This window comes from Brienomyrus brachyistius, chromosome 1, assembly GCF_023856365.1.
Source record: "Brienomyrus brachyistius isolate T26 chromosome 1, BBRACH_0.4, whole genome shotgun sequence".
NCBI lineage: Eukaryota > Metazoa > Chordata > Actinopteri > Osteoglossiformes > Mormyridae > Brienomyrus > Brienomyrus brachyistius.
This window is the reverse complement of record NC_064533.1, coordinates 20,202,746-20,227,245: the sequence shown is the minus strand read 5'-3', so window position 1 is coordinate 20,227,245 and position 24,500 is coordinate 20,202,746. Positions and strand designations below refer to the sequence as shown.

Genomic DNA, 24,500 nt, shown 5'->3' with positions numbered 1-24,500 from the left:
TCATCTGAACAAACTTTCAGAAGCACATGTTCGCAGCTGCTGCCAGCCCTTAATCACGCCTTTTAAAGTTCAAGTCTGTGACACACAGGCGCCTATGCTTGTAGTTTGGGACGCAACTACCCGCTTTCACCCGTCAGCTACACGTGCTCATCCTTCGCTTATTCATCATTCAGCAGCGTCGCGCTCCACTCCCTCAGTTCTTTTATGGATGAAGTTCGCAGCCTCCGCCATTTCATGCCGTCAGTCATAAGTAAACCTGTCTTGTCCCCTTGTCTTGACCAGCTGCTCCTGGGCATGATGGGATCCACAGACGAGCTCCTCCAGGATGCGGCGGCCGGCTGCGTGGCCAACATCCGAAGGCTGGCTCTGGCCAATGAGAAGGCCAGATATGGATAAAAAAAATAAATAAAGAGGAATCAGGCCTGGAGGGTGAGCCGGATTCTGTGAGTCGTCCCAGCGTGGTCTATCAGCTACGTGCGAGGTGGAGAGCTCCCCCGGTAGCTCACTCTGGAAGCACATTAAAGGCCGCACTGTGTGGCGAGCAGCAGCAGATGTTACCAAGCTGATGTTTGCTTCCATATCGCCCCTCTCACACAGCAGCAGGGAGTCTGCAGATCCAGCCCATCCCTGGGACTGTTTCCATGGGATTTTATGCGTGTGTTTATGAAACTCCTTTTCCTCAATGACTAAGTTAATAACAACATTACATGCCTTGTTTTTTTTTCTGTGTATGCTAATGCCAAATACTGTACACATTCCTTTCGGTTAAGTAAGGCTTCACCTTGTATACCCTGGATGTAATACATATGAATGAGACAACGCTGAACAAGTCGTGTGTGTTGTTTTTTTTTTTAAACACTACAATAATTACGCATGGAGTGATGGTGTTAAAGGATGCTGTTGTTCCTCAGTACATGAAACTAATTTAGCTTCATTTCTAATATCTGTGTGATGAAAGATACCAGCTTAGCACTAGAATGTGGGAAATGAATCATGACATTTAGACTTTAATATCTGACCAATGGCAGTGTTTCTGAACGATTCAGGTTCATCTAAATATACACACAGTCCCGTCAGTCGGGGATCATTCGTCAAGTAACTAAAGACAAGTGCGCTGAAGTGCCGCTCTGCCAATGTCTCCCTTTCCTCTTATTACTCATTTCAACACTCCCCACTCTATCGTAGTTCCTGAATGCCGCGACTCCTCAGATGGTGCCGAAGCCCATTTGTAAAATGCTTTAAGCATGTCTCAGATTTGACGTGACTTTTTTTTTTAATTATTATTATTATTTTGTAATTTTCATTAACCTGTAGTTTCCTGGTCCTAATTATCTCTGCAGGATATGTGTTTGGCCAACGTCCCTGCCAGGAATCCCTTGGGGGTTCTATCATTAATATCAGAATAATATAAAAAATTATCTAAATATCAGAAATATGGGACTGAACTCTTCCTCATTCCAAAATATTTAAACAGAACCAGCTGCAGCTCAGAGGTGCAAGAAAACTACAGAGCAGGGAGGTCAGACAGCTTTATTTTGGTTCCGATTATTGTGAAGGGAACTCCTCCCTAAAGAGCGGCGTGGTGCAGGGGTGAATGAGAATCGTCCTGAAGTGATTCAAATTAAATAAATACCGAATGATTAATGGCATTTTCATTCCATATAAATGCACTTTACAACCCCCAGAACGTGCCACATTTGAAAACGCGTTGTAGGAAACGTTTAAATGAAAGCATTCGGGAACTTAAACAATGAAAATAAAGCCGAATAAATATTTTCTAGGTGCGGACGCCAGTAACTGCAAGGCCAATAAATACAATTTCTAAACAAAAATTGCATGTTCCACTAAAGCCAAGGAATTTGAGACGAAAAGCCTTAGTCCATTTTTGAACACTTGCTGTCCATCAGCTAAAGATGTTCACCTTGAAAAATGTATCTCCAATGCTCCCAAGATACAAGCTTGCCAATTAACAATTATATGAACTATTAAGCCACATTAAATATTATTTTCATGTTGTATTGGATGTACTGGACAAAGATAAGAGTAATGTTTTAACATTAAACATGCTGTTTCTGAATGCCTGGTGAATGTAGATAATCACAATTAAAGCTTCTAGTCAAAAGCCTCTTTACATTTGCCCCCCTAGCTTAAGGGCCTGTAATTTTTTCGATAGATGTGCTAGTTTTGCACTTTCCGTTATAAATTGGGAATGTCAACGTGAACCGGGTGACTGTTTTGAGAACCATCCAGTGCTATTTGTCAGAATTCCACAGCCCGCTGTATTAGTGGGACCACAAGTCCTCTGAGAGGGGAAACTACTACTTTGAGTGCAGTCCGGCCTGCACAGGGACATCATTCATGGGAAATTAGAGGTTCTCTTCCCGATTGCTCTTACGCTTCAGCGGAGGCAGCAATTAGGTGTAGCTCAGTCTTTTGGTCTCTTGTGTCGCGTCAGTTACTCATGGGACTCTCGTGAGGAGACACAAATAGGGGAAACCCTACCACCGTTCCGTGACCCGTTTCAGGACATAATTGCCCATCTCAGCAGCACCACTCCCTGTGTTGCTGTGTCTGCAACCAGGGTCACTCTGCTGACCTTCAACCTACAGCTAACCCCAAGCTGACAGGGTTCAAACAACTCGCCAATGACGTGTGACTGAGTCATCATCATCTGACCAACTCTTTCAGTCTGTCTCAGCCAGTAAATCATACCTACTCTTCAAGGATATTTGTGCAAACTATTTCAGATACTTCATTCATGATCATACCTATAATTGGGGCGGCATGGTAGTGCAGTGGTTAGCACCTCTGGGACCAGGGTTTGAGTCTCCACTTGGGTTACATGTGTGTGGAGTTTGCATGTTCTCCCCATGTCGTTGTGGGGTTTCCTCCCCCCACAGTCCAAAGACATGCTGAGGCTAATTGCAGTTACTAAATTGTGAATGATGTGTGCGTGTGCCCTATAATGGGTTGGCCCCCCATCCTGGGTTGTTCTCCGCCTTGTGTCCATAGCTTCTGGGATAGGCTCCGGACCCCCTGTGACTCAGAAGGAAAAAAGTGATTTGGAAAATGGATGGATGGATACCTATAACTCTCTTTTCAGGCATTGTACTGCAAAGAAAGTATATCACCTTCAGTCGACTGCATACTCTCCAAATAATTACTTCATACAGAATAAAAACCCAGCAGTGACTCACACACACAATTATTTATTTACCACTTTGTATGTTTATCTTGCCCTTATTGCTCACTCTGTTCTGCTTGTTGCAGGGTTTTCAGCATGTTGTCTCAGGGCTGCTTTAACATGACTCGTTGGAGCACCTCCTATCCCCACTGGCTCATCGCACGCTGCCCTTGTCCACATTCCGAAAGATTAAATACATCATGAAATATGCCTACATGATGTTTCATCTACCTCGTTGCTTTGAGTTAATGTTGGGATGCCCATCTCAAATTATAAATTGCTGACTAGACAAAAAATATGCACCTTCACTGTTTTGTATATAGTTAAAGCCATTTTAATGCGTAAAGATTAAACGTTTGGTCTCCTTGGTGTGACCCTCTGTTAGTATCTGGTATATTCTTTCATAGCAGACTAAAACACTGACTTGGAAATAGCTAGTATTTCTGCCCCCCCGGCAAAATGTCACCTATAGCCCCTATATAAGGGCTGGACCCCTGATTCTACCAGGGTATCCATGTCCCTCCGATGCCTCTGCACTGACTAGAGGTCTCTTCTGATATTTCAGCAGAGGATATTACCTTTAAATGTATGGTCCACCTCCTCCTACAGCATCTGGTTACCAAATTAAGCAGCACTGAGGAGAACCTCGAGGTCCAGCTGATGCCAGATTTTTTTGATTCACAGACCTTTTACTGTTAGTACAATAGGTACCACAGTAACAGAGGTTCCAGGTTCAGATTCCAAGGAAGAATAATGTGTTTTTGGTGCTTAACTGCTTCCCATGGGTACTGTGGTAAAACTCCAAAATTCAAGTTATGTTAATTGTTCTTTATCTGACCATATCTGCTATAGAAACAATATGGTCATCTTCAATGTAATTATACTGTGGCGAGGATGGTGTGCAGAGAAAAGAGAGGCAGGAGACCACATTGGGCAGGCTAGTGCCAGGCAACTTTTTCTGCATTCCCAACATTTTACCTTCTATATTTCCCTTATCTTGTAAGATTGCAGAAGGAATTGATGCTTAAATTGGAAGGGGACCCTGTAATGTGCAGAGTATAGCCCAGCACTATCGGTCCGCGATTTGGGTTAAGACGAAAGAAGACTGTCATTTCTGCGACCTGTTGGTGACAACCGCGGGCTGGGAGAATGCTAAACCATAAACTCAGCCTGGAATTAAAAAGTCACATTTCAGAGAGTGTGGACCATCGTGCAGCTGTTAGCCAAAAAGTGCTGCGAAGACGAGCATTAAACACGAAAAAAAAAAAACGAGAAACAAGCAGATTATTACTCTGCTGCATCTGTAATCTGCTGTGAGGTCTACATCATAAGGGCTGGCATTATTATTCCGGGCATTCTAGTGTGACTGGTACGACACCCACAGTTGCTGTACTACAACACACAGGCGATTTATGGCATTGCAAAACGGTGCGTAATTTGTACTTCCCGCCTTGCTTCGCTATGCCCCGAAGGATGCTGACCCATCTGACTCGCGTAAATAGAGCAGAGGAGGAAATACAAAACATAGACTGAAAAGGAACACCTGTTAGTACTCGGGAGGTACTCTTGAGGTTTTAACAAATTGTTAAACAGAAAATATAGGCCTGCTATAATAATTTTCATATGATTGACTATCATCGTTTACTTTTGGTGAGTTCTAGATTTAATGAGTTGGAACACATTTTAAAATAAATTCAGCGATTGGATGCGCTATAATTTAGCCTGTTTTGGTGCAAATTGCATGCTGCTACATTCACCGCGCAAAGTAATATGAGTTTGTAGGGAAGCATTTTTTCACATTTATTTGTATGTAGTTTTGCGTCTCATAAAAAAACAAAATATGTTTTTTGTTAAAACCACATTTACACATAAGTCAATATGTTAATGACTAGATCATAATCATTAGGCAAATAAAAATAAATTCACAGGACCAAATGAGCCGCCGTCTCGGGGATATTCGCGTATGTTTTGAAATCGTTTTGCAATAACTGATTTTACGTAAACGTCAAGATAAAAGTAAATTAATAACGGAAGGTATTATTAATCCAATTACCCACCCATTATCAAATCAACACTGGATCATTTAATCAGTGATCTTTAAAATTCCAGATTCCTTCCGAAACACTTACCGATTTACATGGCTATAAAATGTCTGTGGTTTGCAGTTAATCACTCTGATCCGTCAAAGTCTTAGACTCAAATTGTTTTCTATTCTTCCCGGAAAAGTTATCCTTCGTAGCCTTCTGGTTCTTCAGGCTTCTGAATAATATTTTCTTTCTTGCAAATGGTCGTGTCCTCGTGGGTGTAATCAAGAAATTTATATACGACAACAAAACAGGTTTTACTATTGTATTGTCATCTAAAACTAAATTATCACTGTACTGGAAGTAAATATTGCGCAAATAAGAGTGAGTCCCGTACTCAATATCCTCATTTTTAGGATAGACCCTTCTACCTTGTATAGTCTAATTACGATCATTGCAATTCTTTGAAAGAGACAATGTAAGGTTGTATATATTTTAAAAGTTAACTTTTAACTTAAGCGCGCCCTAAGTTGCGAGCGCTCCGTAGACTCAAATCGTTGTCACTAGTTTAAAGTCCCAACTATTTGCTTTGCACAAATTAGTCCTGCTGGTTCTCCAGTGCTTTAGAATGTTCTCATCTTGCGCTACATTTGTTTAGGTTGCATTACAAGGTGGTGCCTAATGTAATGTTATTTCTTCCCATATACCTAGGTGGAAATTTCTGTCTGTCGAGGGACCGTGCACAAACAGCCCCAGGCCGTTAATGTGAAAGGGCTTTGCAATGTGGATAACATGATGCGCATGAACTGTACAAGACAGTAGGCATGGAGTATGACTATTTGTCCTTGTAACTGCCTGATAACGCAGAATAAAATATAAATAAAAACGCCTAAACATACCGTCACGTTTTAAGCTACTTGTCTGATTTTCACGTACTCATTTTTACCGCAGGTAGACTAGATCTTGTAGGTACGTTTTTGAACACGCTAGTAACTTTCCGGCTGCAGGGTGAAACGGTCTAAAAAAACAGGAAACTAGTTTTCCGACACAGTGTACAAAGTAATACCTTGAGCTAAAGAGCAGTAAATGGATACGGTTCAGACTTGAAGCAGCGAGAAACACTGTAAGCGCTGTATCCCGATGCCCCCCCCCCCTCGCCCGGGCCACGGAACAGGCATACTGCATTAACTTTATGTTCGCAAACTGTGGCCTTTAGCTAGGAAACATGAGAACGCTGCGATATTCAGATTCCCGGGAGCCGTATCGCCAACTCGGTGAATAAAGCGGCGAGGCGAGCGCGGTTCGTGTGGTTTGAGCTCAGGAACTTAGATGGGGAACATGTAAGAAGGGAATGGGACACTGTGAAGAGGATTATACGCTACACACAGACGCAGGAGGCGCGCGAAACAGGTAAATAAAATCGCTATCTGCCACACGTTACCGTGACCGCGCTTAGGTTTTTATAAACAATGCTGCATCTCACGCTTCCCATATGAACCGACGCTGTTTGTCGTGTGCAAGGTACATCACAACTGAAAACGTTTATCGGTACGCATACATTTTGAATTGTGTATTTTTAGCAGTCGACAGCTTCATGTGAATGTTTTGTTTCTGGGTTTGAGTGAAATATAATACCAGAGTTTCAGTTAAAAACTACAAAAAAACAGAAATATAGGATTGATTAAAGTAATATAACAACGTATCAATATGTAAGATATTTCCATATTTTTCAGCTGTTTTTTTTTTGTTTATAGGAAGAGTTAGACATTGAATCGATTAAATTCTAATTACAAGTTAGCATACCTGTTTGTACTTTACATATCCTTCTATAATTACAAACGCATGTTCTTCGGCTGTGGATATCACGATAGACTATTTGATAAATAGTGTTTCTAAATAATATGTGTCACCATTTGAGTGCCGTTTTGGTGTATAGATTGTTTTTAGTTGTTTTGAGGACTGGATTTAGGGTCCAATATTTTACTTTTAAAACGATCATATAATGTCGGGACATGAAAGCCGTATCGCGTTTGGTCTTACAGCGGAGGAAAGGGGGCTCTAAGTGACAGCTTGAGAAGGTAGCGCGGCAGCTCTGGAAAGCACAGTGGAGTAGCAGCGAACCAAAGATGAACACCATCGTGTTTAACAAGCTGAGCAGCCAGGTCATTTATGAAGAGAAGGCGAAAGAAGTGGAGAGGACCAGCAGAAACTATTTAGAAGTAATCGATGGACAGCATCCAGACTTACTTTCAAACAACCAGGCGATCAAAGACAATTCTGGCATCAGACATAGGCGGTCTGGGTATGTATATCACCTGACTATTTCAAATTATTATTTATTATTATTATTATTATTATTATTACTACTACTACTGTTCAAGAAATTAATTTACGCGTTTCATTTTTTTAACATGAGCACGCCGGGGATTATTTATATATTTTCGTATATCATGGATTTGAACGTCAATGTTCGTATAATTGACAATATGAAGGATGACAGAGCAGTCATATAAAATCAAAAGTATGTGTAGAAGTGTCCTGTACCCTTTTACTTTGTGTAAAAGTCCATTCAAGGTCACATCACATCTGCTTCTAATATATGAAAAACATTTGACATAAACTGATTATAGTATGTCATCAATAATATCCACATTTTATGAGTTTAAGAATCGCAGTATTTTTGCCGTCACATTTTTGTTTGGAAATAAAATTCTGGGTCAGTGGAACAAGTGGATTATATTTTTTCCGAAGTCATTGTTTACAAGTTCATCAATCTCCGCATTAATGCCACAGTAGACGGAGTTATTAAAATAAGTGAAAGTGTCCTACGATATAGTCTTTGTAAAATATCTACACGTGTGTGGTCCAGTCAGTAGTGGGCACTTTTAGAAACCTTCATTTGAGAAGAAGCCCTGCCATTCATTATTTCTGTAGGCTTCCATAGCCAGGGGCGCTGACGCGCATTTTACTTGAAGACAGTACAGTAGTTCCTTATACGCCTGGACCCGAACCAGCAATACATCCAGCCTGACGCTCTCTGAAATACGAGTCCACCTAAATAAACATCCTAGTTAGGGTTACCGAGGCGCTCCGTGCCTGGAAGAAAAGACGGAACCGTTGCACCTCTAGCGAAGGATATTCCATTTCAAAAGGAGTATCGATGTTAATAAAGTAACCTATATTAATATAAATACAGTAGGGGTTTCACCAGAACTCTGTACAGGGACGAAAATGGTTTTTATTCTGTTCGCATGTATCTAGATTACAAGGAAAATATTTGTGGAACATAAAGTCGACCAGATCGGAGATTTGAAGGAAATACTGCAGTAGACCTGCCGAAGTTTCGAGGTCCTAAAAGCTCCATACTGACATCTTCTGGAGCGGCAGGAAAGCCAAGTGCAGATAGCAGGTTTTCAGCCGCAGATGAAATCTAAAATATTTTTACATGAAAATGTCTATCGTACAGCATTCGACTATGTAATTTGAAATTGAAACAGACATGCTTTTAGTAAGAAAAACGTATGATATGTAGCCTAATTGAAATCTAATTTAAATTTTACGCAAGTGGAACGTACAGTACAAGATTAATGCATACCAAAATAGGCTACATTCTGATGATTCAATTATTTTGAAGATTTTGCCACTATCGATGTATTTTTGTACCAATAAACGGATCTCCAGCGGGTCGGTATTTCTTGGTAAAGTTACCTGCGATTGCGCAAAATAATGCATTTTTAGGTGCTTTTGGCGTGAAACCGTAACTCGTGGAAGAAGAATTACAAATGTCAATTGTATTACTATTTAATTGTTTCCCTCCTGAACCAGGCACATAAGCATAAAAGGGAAGCTTATCAGTTAGTAAACTCCAATAAACTCAATTATATTTGGACGGCTACGTTATAATTCTTACATTTTCCTTGGCTTAATAAAATGGTGTTCGTTTTGCTTAAACGGATAATACAAATGCTTTTCTAGTTATAAATACTCATATTATTATATTTACCATTCTTTGGCGTACTTGTTTTAGCTTTTATTAGAGTATCAGTCATATATTGCGGTTATAACTGCGCGATAAAAAAAAAAACAGCTAGGCCTATATTCAGCAATTTGACGTTTAGAAATAACTCCTCTATCTTATTTATTGCTGTTGCGTATTTCCACGAGCTTAACTGTGGCGGATTGATGGGTGTTTCCCCGCAAGGTCTCGCCAGAGCGGTGGGAAGGTGCGTCACAAGCGCCAGGCTCTGCAGGACATGGCGCGTCCTCTCAAGCAGTGGCTGTACAAACACAGGGATAATCCTTATCCCACCAAAACCGAGAAAATACTGCTTGCTCTGGGCTCCCAAATGACCCTGGTACAGGTGAGTTACTGCAAGGTCCCACCTCTACTCATTGTATCTGTAATCAAAGTTTTACTACGATCGGAGCGTTGCCTAGATTTCAAGGAAAATATTTTAATCATAAAATCAGTTGTTAATTATCAAGTATTGAATTTGTTTAAATGTAATAATAAATATATTGCCACACACATTATGGAAATGACTTCTCACTTGTTAAAAAGATAACAGAATTTACTTAAATGGGTGTTAAACGTTATATTTCTGCATTGCTTATTATCTTAAATTGAAAAACTTTACAGCTGCTTCTGTGTGTTACAGGCGAACACACACAAAACAGCAATAAAAATGACTTATAAATGATTTCATTTCTCTAATTTGTGCTGTCCTGTGTCAAACTCCTACAGATGTAATATGTCGACTAAGACAGAACTGACATGTTTATTGATGCCAACAAAAAATGGAAAATAATGAAATATTGTAGATTATTTACCAGTGTGTGCGTATATATATTTTCTTTTAATTAACTAATTGATTTAATGACGTGAGCAGTTTCGTGTTCCTTCCAGCATGTGGCGTGTGTCTGATTTGCTCACCAAACAAAACGTGTAAAGGAGAAAAGGCCATCTCAGTCTAAAAAAGGTCTAATAGACTCAGAGGTTTTAGTTGGGTATAATGGTCTGGCTATAGGAACCGTGTGTACCTGAGCCTCCCAGCACAGATGCTGGTCCCCAGCCCATTATGGCACCCAAAACTGGTGTAGGTGTCTTGGGTAGGAGACAGGGGTCAGAGGGCCTGTCGTCAAGGCACCTCAAACTCACATCAGCAATGTTTTCACCAGCCTCAATCGGGGGGATGATGGAGCCACTTTGAAAGGCACCCACCCACCCCCCACCCCCTCGTTAGCAGGGCATATTTTAGGATTGACTAACAGGACATGAGTTACATGTTGTTGATGAGAAAGTTTTCTTTTAAATAGTGCAGAATCGCAAATAAATTGTTCCACCATAAGGACATTAAGCTCTCCATAACTTGCTTGAAATTTATTAAGCATGAGAAGTTTTTCTAGTGGAACATCCTAATAGTTTCCGTTCCGCATGATTCAGGGAACCCTGAACTGGATATCGTTTTATTGCACGAAAGGACGTCGTGTGGAAAAATGTATGGTTTCGATGCACAGAGCAGAATTCCGATCAAGCCAGAGCTGTTTTCTTAGAGTTACCGTTAAATCACTGAAGGTTAAGGCAAAGCTCAGATAGGCATGTTACATTACCAGCTTGTTTATCACTCATGAATCTGGGCACTCATGCTCTTCCACTGGTATAATGCATCAGAAGGCGCAAAGATGGAGAAATCCATTTCCAAAACCCTGAACCTTATCCCCCCGCCCCTTGCCTGCAGGGGTAGACTAAGCCCTGAAGTGACGTATTGTAGCTCTTCATAAGGGATGTCGCATGTGTTTGCTTTCGTTTTAATGACTATTAACTTCTCTCCCTCCTTCCCTCTTTCCCTTTCATTCCATCACTCCCTCCTCTCCCCCCCCCCCACCCCCCTTCTCCACAGGTTTCAAACTGGTTTGCCAATGCCAGGAGGCGACTGAAAAACACAGTGAGGCAGCCGGACTTGAGCTGGGCTTTGCGGATCAAGCTCTACAATAAGTACGTGCAGGGCAACGCCGAGAGACTGAGCGTCAGCAGCGACGACACGTGCTCAGAAGGTACGCCTCCCCCGTCGCATGCAAGAAACCCCGCCCCCTCCATGCAGGTCGCTGGCTGCTTCCTGTGGCCGTTTTCGCTTCTAAAGCGCTTCTGTGTCGTGAAGATGACAGCTCTTTGGGTACCTCAGGGTGCTGGGCTGGGAGGTTCCTTTAGTTTGCGTCCTGCAGTGTAAGAAGCCCTAGCGTGCATTTATTGTGGTCAGAAATGTGCCTCTAATGTGCTCTTCCAGGGGGATGGATGCACATTGCAGCTTTGTAGGGATTGTGGCCTTTTGTTCTCGCTGTCCTCAGCTTAATAGATCCAGAGGATAAGGGGCGATTCCATCCAAACTTTCACCGTCAATTTCTGCTCCGGAAACCTCAACTTGATCTGCTGTTCACAGCCCCTTGGATGAGTGTGACCTCTTGAACTCTGTGACCCCAGAGTCTAATTGAGGGGAACATCTCAGCAAGACTGTATCCCCACCACATTTGGTCGGGGGTGGCTGGGCTTCAGCTGGCATATCAGGTCTGACGGTTGTAGACCTGTTGCTGTTCCACCTGACGGGGACTCACACAAATAACACGTCTGCTTCAAGAAGCAGGGGAATTAAACATAAGCCCATATGTTTCCAATATACGTATATGAACTATGATCATAATTTGGCGTCGCTGAATCGAAAATTAAACCTGCCCAAAATAACCTCTGCAGACTTGGCACTGACAGTATCTAGAGAGCAGTTCCCTTCATTTCAACACCCCCCCGGAGGATATCTGTTTTTCAGCACGTTTTTTATCTTCAGTATTTCCTTTCATCAGACAGGGCCAGGATTTTAATTCAGCCTCAAGCTTTATTTATTGCTACAAGGAATGACAGAAATGTGCTCTGGACTGAAAACGCATGGGCTCCCTGCTCAAGGGTCTCGAGTGACTTTTAAATGGATTTAGGAGGGTTCTGGCATGAGTTCTGGTCATTTTTCAGTGGCGTCTCCCCTGCCCCCCCCTTCCTCAACTTTCCCCAGACGGAGAGAACCCCACACGGGCCCAGACAGGCACGGCCGAGCTGAGCAAACCCATATACCAGAGCGTTATCAAGGAGGAGGGTGTGGTGGTTGGTGCAGGGCTGAGGGCCCACGCGCCACTCGCTGAGGATTATGTCTCGCCGCCAAAGTACAAAAGCAGCCTGCTGCACCGGTACCTTAACGACTCGCTGCAGCATGTCATCGCCTCCAACTCCATGGTCGACTCGCGCAAGAGGAACCACTCGGGATCCTTCAGCTCCAATGAGTACGATGATGAGCTTCTCTCACCCTCATCTTCAGAAGCGGAGGCCAACTTTGTGTACCGGACTGGTAAGTGCTTATTCTAAGTGGTCCAGATTGAAACTGGACTCCACTTCCTTTTGTTTGTAAGGCCTTCTGGGTACCTTTATGGGAACTGGCTTGCCACATTTGGCAGGGCAATAGCACCAGCCGCTTGGACCCAGAGTGTTCGACCAACTCACACTCATCCCACTGTCCCACAGCGCTGTTTGATCCTGATGCGAGACTTGACACATTTGGGAAGGCACAGGTCCGGATGTTGACTCTGGATGGTGTATTCCGTCAGTTTAGGAAGCAGCGTCCGTCACGAAACACTGGATATTTGTGCTGGGAGCAGAAAATTGAATACTTGTAGACCCAGTGCAAATACCTTGTTGGGGAAATTCGAGTTTCCTGAAGTATCAAACTGAGGCTCACACATGGACGATTATCTGCCCAGTGCCCCTGCAGTCCGTTTGAAAAACAAAGGCCATGAACAGAGGAGCACATTTCATCCCTGTAATCCAGGGGCTGCTGGTTTTGTAGCTAGAGCTGGTAGGTGTGGTGCCGACACTTTTCATTCGTCTTAACAGTTCTCGCTGGAGACAGACGTTTCTGGGCTTTCTCAGTGTGAGCACGCGTGGCCAGAGAGCAATAATTAAGGCTTAGGTGTGGCAGACGTGAAGATGACACACTGCTGTGTGCTTGGGGGTAATCTTACTGGAAAGTATGGCCTTAAACAAAACACAAATTCTTTATGAAACGCAAAGAATGAAAGCAATTTTCTGGCAATCGGTAGAGGCATGAAGCGAATTTGGTACCTTAGAAACACAGCAGCGTCTGTTATTGTAATTCTCGGATAAATACCTGGAATCTGCCTTAAAAGCGATTCCATCTCCCTGGTCGATTTAACTTCCTTGGACCCGATGGATTCTCTCGGGTTATTGGGTTGTGGAACTCACTCTGGGGGAGGGACAGGCTCACTGTTTCACGCGAGGTGAGTCAAGTTACCCACATGGCAATTTCTTAAGGAACAGGGGCAGCTTTTTCTCAGATCTGGGGGAAAAAAAGATTATGCATCCAATCTTGTGATAAAAATGCAAAAGAAAGTTGAACCTTTTACTCTTTAAGCTTCCCATTGATACATTCCACAATATTTATGTAGTGAAGACACTGCTGGGCCATGCGACGGCTACAGAACGTCTGTAATTTCACCCCTTTATTTCTCAGTTTGAGCAGAAGCAAGATTTTCCGAAAGGGCGCTTGGAAGCCATGGTTTGAATTAAGCATGCGCGGGCCTCACTTTGGATGCAATTAAGCGGAATTGTCATGCTGAATTATCAGCTGTCCGGTTGTTTGGTGACGCTAATAGGGCACCTCGTGATGATTTACGATGGCCGAGGGCGATCAGACGTGGCAGACGACGGACTGCTTTCGGTTTGTCTCATCTTTTCGTTAGATGAGTGAAACGCCTTTATATGGGGGGGGGGGGGGGGGGGGGGGGGATCCTTTCAGGAATTTAACTGAAAACAAAGAGATTGAGAATTCCATTGGTGTTGCCAAGATGCTTAATGCCAAATCATCCCTTAATTGGGACATTAATTGCCAGGAATTTTGCATGCAGTACTGATGCTCCACTACCATTTGCACAGTTTGTACTTCTGGTTTTGTTTTGCTTTTATTTCAAATGTTTCTTCAGTTTTATAATGTCTTGAAGTAACTTAGGAAAAGATTCAGGGATGTTTTTCCCAATGAGATGCTGGTCACCAATTTACGTTAAAAATTCACAAGTGAAAGTTCTGTTTTTTTTCTGGCTCATTTTCACTAGTTGTCCTGAGATGCCTTAGAACTGGAAACACACCTTTGATTTACTGGACTTATAGTGAGCTGCCTTAAGCGCAAGCAACATCTGACACATAGTTGAGTGAGAAGCATGTTAAATGAAAACACTAGGGCTGAATGGACCAGAGAGGCTCGTAAGGGCTGTTCGGACTGGGTCGCAGGCCAGAGCCAGGCAGTTATTGAATCCTGGAGAATTCGTGCAGTGTTTAGGAAGCACTTCAAATCATCTCCCTTAATGGAAACGTTTTACATCAACAGAGCTTCACTCACTCAACTGAGAACGTTTTCAGGGGTCTCTCATTGCAGTTCCCTGTTCGAACACCAGGAGTTTAGCAGAGCTATAAAATAGAGTTACGGTAACTCTGCCACTATGGGTATTAATGCTTGGGTTATCATAGGCTATATCCTAGGGCCTCGCCTTGGGAAAAATGCAGTGTTGAAGCGTATTAAATCTGGTTGATCGATCCACCTGCACCCTTTGTTTTCCCGCTTGGTAATTCTGATATCAGCCCCCGAAATGTACAGCAAACCCTATCTCCGTCCTCCTAAATTATTGATGCTACATTGTTCTTAATTTCCTCATTTGTGTTTTGTTCTTGTTGGCCTCTGCTTCCAAAGTAGCTCAAGTAGATTGGGGGGTGGGGGGAGGGTCGTCTCCTAGCCATGTCACCTCAGGCCCCCAGAGAAATTAATCCACAACTGTCTGGAAAGGTCTGTTTTGGGACCAGCGGCTGCATCTACGATCGCACCCTGTCACACATCTGTTTTCTTCACCTCTTGTCTGTTTCTGTTAATCCAGTGACACCCGAAATGGACAACTGGCTCAGCTTCAGGAGAGCGCAGACAAAAATGTGCCCCGGATTTAGAAACGGCCACATTATACGACACGCTGGTGCCGTCAGAAAGAAAAATTGTGCTAAAATGTTTTAGAATGACACCAAAAACACATTTGGCGTGAATGGTTCCTTGGCAGGAAGGTGACAGCCGTAGGCTGATGGATGGAGGTTCCTTCTATCTAGAGAACCCCATCATAGTGATTCACTGGTGTTTAGACTCATTTTCCCCAATGTTTTTGTGGGGTTTCTTTTTTTTTGGGGAGTATAACGGAGAAGGAACTACTATGTTTGAAAAACTTAACTGGCCAATATTTACTCACGGGTTTTAGGTTCTCCGTCAACGTGAGGGGACCTCGCCGCAATTGCTGGTTATTGCCCGTATTTTCTCTGAAGTCAGCATGCGTCATAAAAGTCGAGCGAGGGAGCGCAGCGGTGAAGAATAAATGAAGGAGGGAGGCATATAAATCTCGGCGCAGGACGCGGAGTGACCTCTGCAGGCAGGGTGCGCGTTACGTCAGCGCTGGAGAGGCTTCTGTGCAAAGCAACAAAGGAAAGCCACAATGCAGGAACGCCCCTTTGACATTTCAAAAGAGAGGGAGTAAAAAAAACAACCACAGCTGTTTTTTCATCAGCCTTCGACTCTGAGAAATGACCAGTCCGAGATTCTCTGGGGCGCGAGCGTAATCTCCGTGGGCTGCCCCATGTCCCTCTGGTGAGCATCGCCGATTGGCACAAACAGAGAGACGGAGATTCCTGCCTGGCTACATTTGGTTGAATTAGAACTGACCTAAAACTCAATGGGTCCCTGACCGATGACTGTAGTTTAGTACTGAGCACGATGACAATCCTAACGAGGCATGTTTACGTGAAAGTTTTTAGCGGCGGATAGCAGTCAGATTAATGATTAACGCATTTATGTTGTTGGTCATACTTGGATTTTTGCACATCGGCCTGGTGGAAATTTCAAGCTCGAAGTTAATAGGCTAATCAGAGGAACCAGCTGCATTATCAGTGGAAGGTGCCAGACTTTTGTTTTTTTCCCAGGATAGCCGAGAGGTCAGCGTTGGTGACCTAGGTTACTGTAAGCGACTGAAGGCCTTTGTGGGGTTTGCCTGGGCTTCATAGGCGTGAGCTATAGGGCTGAAGCACATGGAGTGTCTCATAATGGAGCAGAGTAATCTGAATCCCTAACATATCATTTGGGCAGGAATGCAGGAAGCCTATTTTTGGCTGGGAGAGACTCTCAAACCTGGTGACTTCTGAGATTCCTGAGGTTTTGTTTTGTTTTCTTTCGTTCGACCCACATCATTCTTTGTTTATTGCAAACGGCCCTGTTTATTTCTTTAGATGATCTGTGAACCACACAGTCATCAGCAGCACGTAGACATCTCTTAAATAGAAGCAGATCTTTTTGTCTTTTGGTCCCCGTGTACTTCAGCTGCGACTGCACATCTGCTCGGCGGATTTCGCCTCCAGCTTGCATGGCGATTCACCTCGACAGACGTCAGCTGAGGAGATCCTTTCGCTGCTAATGCTTCCCCCCGGCGACTTGTACACGGTGCTGCATTGCGGGTCTCCCTTGTCTGGGCCGCCCACTTGTCTCCTCCCCACAGGTCTGAGCCCTGAAAGCCACGCTCATTCTTGTGTCCGGCCGCGCTCGGCCTTGCGAGTGCTGTGTCCACGCCAGCCATCTGCGGCAAGGGATGCATAAATCTCCGTCACGCTAATCTTCAGCGAGGGCCAAGCCCCGCGGCTCTGTGGCGGCATTCCCCGCCACCCCGGTGATGCACGTGCGTGTCGGCGAGTGATGATTTAACTGACTATTTACTCCAGATTTTAAGGTCCTCTGCAGCTCGGCTGTTTTCGTTATGCTCGGATGATCAGGGTTTGTTTACTGATACTTATAAACAGTCCCTATTTTGTGATGGGGGAATGATGGAATTGCATCTTTGCGAGACGGGAGATCAAGTGCCGAAAACATTGATCATGTGATGTGAATTTAAAACCTGGCCCCAGTAAGTTAAAGGGATATTAACAGGGCTATTTCTGCAAATGTGATCACTTTTTACAAAATGTACTGCATGAACCTCCTGAAGGTGGTGACTGTGGAGGCCTTAATATTCTTCCCTGTATGTAGCAGATATCATACTGGCCTGCTTCAGCCTGATGATGACCTTAATGATTTATAAACAGAGCAGAAACCAAGACACATGCTCAAAACCCTTATGAAGCTTTGGGAGTCCGATAATCTCAAATTACGATGCGATGGTGCAATCATTCGATGTATATTTTTGCGTCGTGTTGCAATAAATGTATCCCATGTACTGTGTACAGCTGAAGATCAACTGAAACTCCTGCCCAACGAAGACCTGGTTTCTCCGAATTAATTATCCTTCACTTTTCACGTTCCCGGGATGGTCTGTTGGCTCTCGGTTGTAATAACTGATGCGTGCCGCCTGCGTTTGTATGCTGAGCCGAAACGCAGAGTTGGCACCATCAGCCCTGGGCACAGATGGATTTTCCAGCTCGGACAGGTCGATGCCGGAGTCTCCCTAACTTCACATTCACAGACTCCTTTTGACATCACTGCCCCCCGGGCCGCTTGTCCGCCTTGTTCCTCCTGGTCTTTGTGACGATTCGCTCTCCACACCATGTCCCCTCCGCTTCTCAGACAGTGTCTGGACAACACGTTTCAGGAAACCCTAAGGGCTACTGGAGTTGCAGCCCTCGTCAGGGCTGTGATACATGCGTCATGCCCCCGCCCCCCCATATACAACAAGTCACAGTTGTTTGCGTGTCAATACTCTGTTTTGGGGGATTGTGGCGGAGGGTGTGTCTGTGTCTGCATGCCCCTTCACTAAACACGGCCCTCGTGTTTTTCTGCCATCTGTTTATTGTTGTGTATCGCTACAAACAACAGCAGATGTACAATAGCCCCCCCCCCCATTCCCTGGGCAGGTGCTGCCCATCAATCCTGATTTGTCAGCGGTGCCTTTTGTTCCTCCACTCCTCCCTTGCTGGTCCATTTCGCCGCCTCTTCTGCCACCTTCCCCAGCTTAACAAGAGGCCCATGGACACTTAGGACCCAGACGCTCAGCAGACCTTGCAGTAGCTGGGGGGAAAAAAGCAGCTTTGGTGATTTATTAAGGATCCATAGTTTCTTTGGCATGGGAGTTGTTTTAAAAATGTGAGTTTTAGATATTTTAGGCAAAGGAGATTGGAAATGGTCTTTTTTGTGAGCCTGTCTCCTTCCAGTTTTTCCTCCTCCATTCCCCGTAGCCCAATCAGGTCGGGGCTTTGGCCAAGCCAGATTCCCCCCCCCCCCCCTACCGGGGCTTGTTTGGTGCAGCTTTGCCGCTAGCAGTTCCCCAATCCTACTTCCGAGATCCCAAAGCTCTTCCAGACCCCAAAGGCAGGTGAAGTCCAGCTAGACAGCCAGTTAATCCAAAGATGGGAAATCTCAGTCCCCGAAAGGGCTGTACGTCCCTCCACCTTTCCAAAACAGATCTTCAAATCTGGTAGCAAACCTAATCCCACATTGCCCCCCCCCCCCCCCCAAAAAAAAAAAAAACCTTTGAAAGTGTTGAGAAGTATACAAGAATGTCTGAACACCTTCACCTCAAGGAGACTGTCAGGTTTTTGTCCTCCAGTCACATGTCCCATGGAGACACCCCCCCATTAACACAGTTGAACGACAGTTCAGACTAAGTCACATGGCGCGGTTAAATGATCTGTCCTCAGTCCACTGCAGAAGATCCATGCAGCCCACTGGCTGGCCAGAAGGTCTCTTGGCCACCAGATCCATAGATCCTGTGACCCCCACCCCATTCTTTTGAAACATGGAGTCACCTAAAGTTTCAGTTGAAAATTTGGGGGGGGGGCTAGACAATGTAACCACTTCATGGATGTAAATGATCTATGAAGTGGGTCAGGTAAAATGGCCGTCACCCTGACATTCAGCAGATACCCCTTTTACTGTCAAGAAAAAGACGATTGTGACTACATTTGTTTTGGCTGGACCTGGGGGGAAATTTTGAACGCCTCACCATATGAATCCGAGAGGTTTCCCAGGCGGTGGGATAGAGCAGGCGAGAAGCGCTCAGCCGTGTGCACCGGTGTTCGCCGCAGGTCGCTTAAGCTGCCATAATGTCAGATGATAATTTTACAGTTTATGTTCCTATCTGTCTCCCTGTGAGGGAGAGAAAATGGACCAAGATCTCAGTGGAATGAAGCTATTACTGGAGAGCGGGGAAACAACAGGAAATTTCATAATGGACCTAATACTTGCCTTCGGCCATACTGGCTGTGTACCGTAGCTGTCAGCTCAGGTCACGGTACGTTTGAAACTTTTCTGCGCGCGAACGTAAAGAGTGGATGCTTTAAATTATTAGGTGATGCTTGGATCGGAAGTGGCTTGGATGGCGGTCTGAGTCCGAGATCAGTAACTGGAAACGGGATCAGCGGGATGATCGGAGACAGCGTGCTGTGGACGGCCACGTCCCGTGGGGCCCAGACCTCACGCAGGTGCTCAAGCGGCATTTTTTCCCCCCCCTTAGTCTGGTAAGGAGGAACTGAGAGGCTTGACGGGTCAAAAAGGCACCTCTTGGAGATCCCCTGCTCTCCTATCGGGCCTCCTTGATGACCGCAGGCACCAGGAAGGAGGACTGATGGCAGAGTGGAGATGCATGTAGAGAGAGGGGGCCCCTAAACACAACCCGACGATATAACAACTCTGTCTCTCTCGGTCAATGGCCTGTGTGGTGGGAAGAGGCCAATCATTAAAACCCCAAACATTAAGCAGCTGCTCCGAGTCCGGGAGAGGACTGGATCCGCAGACGAAAACCAGGAGCATGCTCTGGACCGCAGTGTGCGCACAGTGCAAGCCGGCCATCCGAGCCGGCTGTTAGCTCTTATCTCGTTAACAAGAAAATAGGCCGTACACCATGGCCGCGCCGATGGTAACGGCAATCCCGGTGCCGTGATTTACCACCACGCCAAATTCTCTCTCCCTCAACTCTGCCGGGATCACCTGCGTTTTGTTAATACACAGGGTGTGCCTGAAGTTTCCATGTGCAGGAAATCCAGACTCCCTAATGGGAGTCGCCGGTGCCAAGCCAGTGTCATCGTCGCTCGGCGAAACCCGTTTGCTATCCTTGGACTCCTGGGCGCTTGCTTCAGAACTCCAGCCAGCACGGCGGCCCGGCAAGGTTCACGCCGGCTTTTCTTGCTCCTGCCGTCTCCTGCTGGTGCCCCAGACTGGTCCCAGACCTGCCCCCTCTCTCAGCTCTACCTGAGGACTGGCCAGGAGCCCAGCTAGTGTACGTTCACATTTAGCGAGAGGGACAACAAGGCAGGAAAACAAAGGCCAGCTGTGCCAGATTGCAGTCCGGCTGGACTTTTTAATCAGACCAGCCATTCTTCTGTAATGCTTTTCATATGGGCCTCAAATTGCCTTTTCGGTTCACGCGTTAAGCGGCCGTGGGTCGGCGATCTCTCCATGAGATGTTATTTTCAACCTCGCAGATTTAAAGCGTCTTGGAGGGAAAAAGTACGAAACGTTCCGTCTGTGACATACCGGCCGCATTTTTTCCATCGTTTCCATAGGCCGTCGGCGTCTTTCCGGCTGTCTTACGATCGCATAAATTTGTATGGGCATGGGGCGAGTGAATAAGCAGTGTGTGGCTTAGGAGGCTGTGCTTGTGATTGGAAGGTTGCTGGTTCAAATCCCAGGATCACCCGCATAACCTCATTGAGTCCTTGAGTAAGGCCCTTAACACCCAGTTGCCCCAGTTCTGTACGTCTGGTTAAAAATGCCTGCTAAATAAATAAAATGTAAATGCTCTCCAACATGTTACCGAAAACAGGAGAGCTGTGCAAACTGCATGATCAATCCACTGAATGTTTTGTAATTAAGTTCTGCTGTTTGCTTTCAGAGGCTGTGGAACACACGTTGGCTAAATGTGACACGTGAGTGCGTTCCGCACATCGCTTCTGCCTCTCTTACTGTTTCTGAACACTAACGATGAGTGAGACCTCCACTCACACAATGTCCCCAACTTCTCTTATTTTTTTTTTTACCTGAAATCACAGTGTGACGGTGAAGGATAAAGGACGTGGCAGAGATGAGACCTACTGGAAGGAGATCAATGCTGCCATGGCTTTGACTAACCTAGCGCAGGCAAAGGACAGCATATCAGGGACAACCAGCTGCATCATCCAGAAATCCTCCCATATATCAGAAATAAAGACTGTCAAAGTGCCCATGGTACAAAAGTATTAACTTACCTTCTATTTCTATGCAACATTCCTTTTGAAGACATTTTTAGACTATAAATTGAATAGTTTTCTTGTGATTTTTGTTACGTCTAATTACGAGAACAGACAATCTTTTTTTTTTTCCAATTCTTTGAGCATCTCCTTCTGTGTTCACGCACATGGCAACAAGTGTTGATAATGGCGTTGTTAGTTCAATGCAGAATCCTTAACGAGACACTTTCGTGATGTTAACTTATTTGATAGGCATCGTTTTCTACTCCAAAATTTGCTATTGCACCTTTCCGAAAAGTGCCTTCAAAGAGAACTCAGCCACGTTCTGTACATTGTGCTCTGAAATGAAAAAAAGTGCTATTTTAAAAAGTTTGAAGTTTGTTAATTTAAAACTAATTTTTAAAATGTATATTCATTATTTAAGAGATGTTCGTTATGCATTACATTATTTGCCACATCCCTCTGGTGCATTTCTGCCTGACAAAAGTGTTAGGGTATTACTCATCCTGAGTACCCTCCAGTGGCACACACACAAACGTGCACACGCGCGCACACACACACACACAGCACCATTCCAGGCGAGGTCTCTGTGGTGACACTGAAAGCTGTTTTGTCTACCCCTGTTTGTTCGTTATGGCTATAAGGGCCACAGTGTTATGTCTCACGTCTGACCTGCCAGCGGTAGCTGTGAAACCGTCTTGTCAGTCTCAGTGACCCAATACTAAACAAAAGGACAAACAAAAATAACAAACATCTTTACTGTACGTTTATTAATAAATGCTGCCTGTTTATACCTTGTAATTGGAAAAGCAGATTTTATATTGAGCGATCTTTGGAGGTAATTAGAGTTAACTTCAAAAGCTGAAATAGACGTTGTTTTGATGAGCTGTTTTCATCTCTTCGCAACAAACGGACTGAATAAACAGAGGGGTCGCGACCTTAAGTGCTGTTTTTTTATTCCAATTATCAGTGTTATATTTGAACAGTGTTTCCTTGGCTACGTTTCTGCCCAGAACAAAGCACTGGTGGAAAGGAATAGGCTCCGGTCGCTTGCACCGTCTGATCCACTGTCCTCCCTCAGCTGTTTAAAATTAAGCTCGAATCGCTGTTTACAAGAAGCTGGCGATGTACTTACGTGTTTGACTTTCATTTTGTTCTTTGAATCACGTGTCACAGTATCATCTCTGTCAGCTAGCAAATGTTCAGTGTATTTTTTTTTTTTTTTTTTTTTGCTAGTGATTCTTGTGGTTAACGCTGTTGCTTGGAGTAAGTCTCCCTTTATGCCATACCGCAGAAAGTATTGTGTTCTCTCCTTACACCGTGGGGGAGAATCACGTTCCAGATTTATGAAGTGTGTACATACGTTATACTCAGAGCTGCAATAAAGGAGGCAGCGTGCGGCTCCGTGGGTTAGGCCGCTGTGCCGGTGATTAGAAGGTTGCCGGTTCAAATCCCAAAGTCAGCAGAGTGAATTTCATCTTTGACGCCAGAACAAGGCCCTTAACCACAGTTGATACAGGGACTAGATAGACTGTACCTTCTCAATTGTATGTCACTTTAGATAAAACCTTCTGCTAAATAAAAAGAATGTAAAGGAATGATGTTCGGCTGAGAGAATGATACAACTGAATAACAGTAGCTACCTGTTTTTGCCGACTCTCTAGTTTAACATTTATCTTGTGGGGGGGCTGCTACTTATGCATCAAAAGTGTATGCTTCTCTGCTGACTTCTATTGGAGGAGGCGTGCTAAGCTTAAGGCTGGGAAGCTGCACACTGCTGCCGGATCTGGTGTCCGTGTCAGCAACGCAGCCGCACCGTTAACCGGGCCCTCAGCCCCAACGACAACACACTCCAGAGCTCCAGCAGGATCCACTGATGCTTTCAAACACATGGTTGCCTCCATCCCATGTCCAGTCCCACCCTAAGGTGTCGAGCAGCACAATCACAAATGGAATCGCCATAGCCGGTCCTGTAGCCTGTCCTGTAGATGGTCCTGTAGCCGGTCCTGTAGATGGTCCTGTAGTCGGTCCTGTAGATGGTCCTGTAGCTTTCCGTGTGTGTTTTTGTACACCTGATCCTCCGTGGATGACCGGGAAGGGACAGGGACAGGGGTGGGGGGTAATTCACTGTATGGTTCTAATACCCTTGATGCTTTCCGAAACCGAACTACACCTCACATGCGGTATGTAGCCATGGAACAGACACCGGAGCACAAAGACGCCACTGTTACACACACATATCCTGTCGGAAAAAGGGGGGGGGGAGAAAAAATCAGCTTGGTGCTCCATTCTGCACAGACTCTGTCCAAGAGGAACGAAGAATCCGTCGCAGTTGCTTTGACAAATTATAAATTATTAAGGATTGTAAAAAAAAAATTGTGAAAATAGTCTCTTGTTCAGTGTTATTAAGTTATACAAATTTTGTTTTTTTTTTTTGAGACTGGATTTTTATCCAATGACCAAATGCTTACTATTCCATTACTATGTCTGATTTGCTTTTACAAAAAAAATGTTTTTGAAGATTTACAGTTACTTCTTAAGAACAATGAATAAACATTTTGAAGACTTACAGAGTGCAGCCTTGTATTTCATTCGTTTTTTCCTTTCACCTTCAAGTGCACTTTCCTATTTACTGTCCTAGAGAAATTTGTTTGCATTCTTATTGTATCTATTAGAATATATTAGATAGATACTGAGCAGCTCCCACTACATACACAGTGATTTATAAACACGCATAATGATAAAACACTAAGATAAATGCCCGTAATTTACACAGTTCGCATAGATTTCTTAACCGAATAATTTGGAAATAAACACACAGTTAATAATTCATGACTTTTTTTGAATGTGCATCTGTTATTTTGAACACTGAGCTTACGTCAAGAGTGACCTATATTAACCCCCAAGTCTAAATGCATTTTTTTGTGATTAACGAATAGCATCCATTGTCAAATGTAATCATTTTTGAACCTTTCAGTAAAAAACAGGGTCTATTCTTGTTTGTTTGTAATAT

At 44.3% G+C, this 24,500-nt stretch overlaps 2 protein-coding genes across 6 annotated transcripts in view; both read left to right on the top strand.

Annotated features, from left to right (window-relative positions):
* Window positions 1-822, top strand: part of odad2 (outer dynein arm docking complex subunit 2) — a 58,331-nt gene extending 57,509 nt beyond the window's left edge. For all 4 annotated transcript variants that reach the window (XM_049006116.1, XM_049006114.1, XM_049006115.1 and 1 more), the window contains exon 20: window positions 283-822. In XM_049006116.1, the coding sequence (XP_048862073.1) occupies window positions 283-396 (114 nt within the window). In that variant the 3' untranslated portion in view covers window positions 397-822. The remainder of the gene's footprint in view (window positions 1-282) is intronic.
* Window positions 823-6,488: 5,666 nt separating this feature from the next.
* mkxa (mohawk homeobox a) lies at window positions 6,489-24,058 on the top strand. Of its 2 annotated transcripts, none has more exons than XM_049006135.1 (7): window positions 6,489-6,618; window positions 7,251-7,370; window positions 9,450-9,569; window positions 11,109-11,262; window positions 12,264-12,593; window positions 21,154-21,187; window positions 21,311-24,058. In XM_049006135.1, the coding sequence occupies exons 2-7, from the start codon at window positions 7,335-7,337 to the stop codon at window positions 21,498-21,500; spliced, it is 864 nt and encodes a 287-aa protein (XP_048862092.1). In that variant the 5' UTR covers window positions 6,489-6,618; window positions 7,251-7,334; the 3' UTR covers window positions 21,501-24,058. The 2 variants fall into 2 exon arrangements, with proteins under 2 accessions (XP_048862092.1, XP_048862091.1); XM_049006134.1 differs by having other exon boundaries at window positions 7,251-7,510; window positions 9,410-9,569.
* Window positions 24,059-24,500: the final 442 nt, after the last annotated feature.